At 39.9% G+C, this 3,755-nt stretch overlaps 1 protein-coding gene across 2 annotated transcripts in view; it reads right to left on the bottom strand.

Annotated features, from left to right (window-relative positions):
* Positions 1-3,523, bottom strand: part of LOC107092309 — a 4,734-nt gene extending 1,211 nt beyond the window's left edge. The window contains exons 1-8 of one of the 2 annotated variants that reach the window (XM_015386691.1): positions 3,084-3,523; positions 2,800-2,987; positions 2,603-2,717; positions 2,351-2,527; positions 2,161-2,261; positions 1,450-1,497; positions 1,115-1,211; positions 1-161 (exon numbers count right to left, since the gene is read on the bottom strand). In XM_015386691.1, coding sequence (XP_015242177.1) covers positions 1-161; positions 1,115-1,211; positions 1,450-1,497; positions 2,161-2,261; positions 2,351-2,527; positions 2,603-2,652 — 634 coding nt within the window. In that variant the 5' untranslated portion in view covers positions 2,653-2,717; positions 2,800-2,987; positions 3,084-3,523. The remainder of the gene's footprint in view (positions 162-1,114; positions 1,212-1,449; positions 1,498-2,160; positions 2,262-2,350; positions 2,528-2,602; positions 2,718-2,799; positions 2,988-3,083) is intronic. The other variant, XM_015386693.1, reaches the window with a different exon arrangement.
* Between the last annotated feature and the right edge of the window lie 232 nt (positions 3,524-3,755).

Here is a 3,755-nt window from a genome sequence, read left to right as displayed (position 1 = left end):
CCTTTTTGGCTCTGCGTCTGTAGGAATCCCTGACAGGAGCAGAGGATGCAGAGAGTGTCTGCTGAAAATACACGTTGCTGGGCAAGAGTGCAGTGTCGGACTGGGTGGAGTGTTTTCTGTGAAAGGATGTGGACTGCAGGTGAAGCTCTCTGACTTTATAGCTGCATTATAAGATAGAGATGAGAGATTATTATGGTTATTAAAATTTCTTTCATATGAAATTTAAAAAACATTTCAGACCCACATTTCTAAAAAGAAAAAAATATTGGCAGTTATGGGTATGAATATGTGAGTAGAAAAATTTTTATTTGATTTAGCCCTCAACTAAATTAATGATTCTCCAAACCTTTATTTTCTCAGTTTTAAATATAACATAGTAGTCACAGTGTGACAACCGTTTTCAATAGTAGGTTAATGCCATCTTGCTAGATTTTGAAATAGGGATGATTAAATGCAGTCTAGATTCCTTTTAACCAACAACTTACACGTCAAATAAAAATTTTGCCGAATGGATATCTCAAACCAGATGAAAACGTCAGTTTCTTTTACCTGTTCTGTTGGATTGCCATATGTTCTTACTTTCAGATTTTTAAATAAGCGACGGAAACCCTGTTTGGGTCTGAGTCCCAGGTTTATTCCCTTCTTTAATTCAAACCCTTTTAAGATGCCACCCTGGGTGGTCACCCTATTGTCCCCTTTTAAAAACAGCTACTGTCTTTTAAACGTGTGATTTACTCAAAGTTAAAACATAAAGAAAATGGATTGTCAGTTCTTTCACATAAACAAGACTCAGTTTAACGATTTTTGTGTGTGTTTACATTTGGGTTCTCTCAATAAAATAAAACTTTTTTAAATCAAAATTTGATAAGAAGAAAACGAAAGATAAGCTGTAAAAAATATATAAAACTTTGTGTAGAATATAAACAATTTAGTAAGCTTTAACCATTAACTTTTTCTCATAGTAGTTAGTTAGTGTGGGGAATTCAGGCCTTTAAAATCAAATTTAGGCTTATTAAAATGTATTACAATAAAATTTCCTGTTTAATGCTGTTCCTACAGCTGGTTATAGTGACTGTTTCTGGTACGAGTTTGAATGTTTAGGCGCAATGTTTACCTGGCTGGCAGGCTGCAGGAGGAGCCATAGTTAACCTGGAGGAGGGGTTTCTGGAGAGAGGGATACAACCTCTCCTTGAAATTAAAATCTTTAATGGCTGACAAGAAAAGAAATAGAAGGGTGTATCATAGGTTACTAATAAATGAGAGAAGTGTACATGTACATAATGATATAACAATCCTTCATTAACATGTTTTGATCCTGTTAATAAACTTCTTATGTTGTTTTTTTTTTATATGTTTGTTTAGTCTTTTTTTTTTTATAACTTATAAATTACATAGAACAGACGGAAATTATTTAACCAAATTATTGATATAAAATCTAAACATGCTCACCTTGTGGCCTTTGATTCAAATGTTGCTCATTGAAGGTTCCCACAGTAGCTGCATCACAAGAGCATCATTGTAAGTTTAATCTTTTGGACAAAATAATGAAGCAAAAAGTAAGAAAAAGAAAGTGTCTCTGCAGTAAAATTGGCCTTGACTTCTGTTTGATAGTTTTGTGTACTGAAGTTTATCTTGAAGCTCATGCGTTACAAATACACTATTTAGGGGTGAATCTGGGAATTGCGTAATGATCTTAGAAGAGCTTCCTCTGACCCCGTCTGTGCTTATAAACAGTCATTATAAACATTAATATCCATCCATTTGCCGTCATGCTTATCCAAAGAGGGGTTGCGAGGGGTGCTGGTTCCTATCTCCAGCTGTCTAAGGGCTAGAGACGGGGTCCGTCCTGGAAAGGTCACCAGTTCATCGCAGGGCAACATAGAGACAAACAGGACAAACAACCATTCACGCACACACTCACACCTAAGGAGAATTTAGAGAAGCCAATTAAACAAACAGTCATGTTTTTGGACTTTGGGAGGAAGCCGGATTACCCGGAGAGAACCCACGCATGCTCAGGGAGAACATGCAAACTTCATGCAGAAAGACCCCGGGCTGGAAATCGAACCCGGAAGGCAGTAATGCTACCCACTTGTTTTTAAAGTAATCTTTCAGAAAAAAAAAAAAAAAAGAAATGTAGGATGCTGTTAGACTACTTACCTCTGGTTTTTCTTAATTCCTTGTCTGAGGAAATCGAGTCTTTCATCCTAAATAGACTGGATGTGAGGTCGCTCCTGCTTCTGCTGCATGACTTCCTTAAACTATGAGTAAGAGATTCAATCAGAGAAACAAACAGACCCTCTGTACAGGAGCTGCAGTAGACGTAATCATGTGAAGATTTAGGACTTACCTTTTTGAAGCTGATGTTTGGTCAGTTTGGATTTTAGACCTGTGCTCTAAATCCTCTTGTCTGTACTTTGAAATAAGACAGTCCATCCTCTGTGTGAGGTGGGGGAGCTGGACTAACCCCTGCTCTAGGTCCCTCTTTAACTTCGATACCTCTGTCTGCAAGGCCAGGATGGCCTCGCTGGAAACACACAGGAACAGAACAATTACATCTCTCTTTATGTCAGTGAATAGGATCAGCTCCATGCAAACTGACCTGTTACAAGAACAGGAGTTCAGTGGGCTGTGATTGTCCATAGCACCCATGGAGCTGCTGAGGGTTGGCTCTGATATGTAGTCCCAGGGAAGTGCAGGATGTGTTTGGTCAGCTTCTGGGGGAAGAGCAATGGAGAAATAAATTATGCAATACTGATAGGGAAAGATGATGTAAAAAATGAGAAGGGCTTTACTCACCCTGCAGCCTGACTGATGGCTCCTTGGTGGTGCACTCCACCCACAGCTCCACTGCAGCTGCTGCTTCACAGTACTTTGTTTGGATAGATGGGTGGGCAGCCTCACCGACCGCATGGATAGCTGTCTCCAGATTGGAGGAGGAAGCCTCACTATCTGAGTTACTTAGAGCTTCACAGTTGAAGCGAACGCTACAGATAAAAAGACAGTTTTGGAAAGTAAGTGTTCCTTGTCATGTGTGGAGAAAGGCTGCAGAACCATAAAAATCCTGAAATGGTTTTCTTGACCTTCCTGTGAGAGCATTTGATTGAAAAGCTTCAGTGGCCGACTGGTGCAGACAGGAGCTTCCAAACCCACTATCTGTCTCTGGACTCACAATCCTCTGTAACTCAAAAAACAAAACAATTAATGCACCATATACCTCATTCAGAAGTTTCTAACACTCATATCAGAATGGGTGGAATATTAAATTTGAGTTTGCAGGATAAATTAGAATTTCCTTTTATTCAAGGTTGAGATTGGACTATTTTTATCAGAGTTTCAAGTACTTTGATGTCATTGAACCTGTGATGGAATAATAACCTGCCCATGCATTCAACTTAACCTTAATTTGAATTACTCTGTACTGATCTGTAACGTTCTGCTCTCTCTGCTTTTTCTCATTGTAGCTTTGCCTCGTCTGTTCCTGTTTGGCTGTGACACCATCCTGGAGAGAAATATCAGCTGTGCTGCTTCCATCAACACCCTTGTTTATAGATGCTGGAGATCGGCCTGTTTTTCAGTGTAGTCCTGTTTCTCTGACTGTGACTGGCTGGATGTGCTCTCTTCATCCTCTGACATGGGAGCTGGCTTGGAGCTCGTCTGCCCGGCTGTGTGTTTCCTGGTCGGGGCCACCTTTTACAGATGCTTTTTGTATCTCTGCTTCTGTCTCCTTGAACCCCAGTCGGCCTCTGCAGATG

This window comes from Cyprinodon variegatus, unplaced genomic scaffold (genome assembly GCF_000732505.1).
Source record: "Cyprinodon variegatus isolate N-32 unplaced genomic scaffold, C_variegatus-1.0 Scaffold374, whole genome shotgun sequence".
Classification (NCBI taxonomy): Eukaryota; Metazoa; Chordata; class Actinopteri; order Cyprinodontiformes; family Cyprinodontidae; genus Cyprinodon; species Cyprinodon variegatus.
Note: the sequence above shows the minus strand (reverse complement) of the source record. Positions and strands in the feature narration are given on the sequence as shown.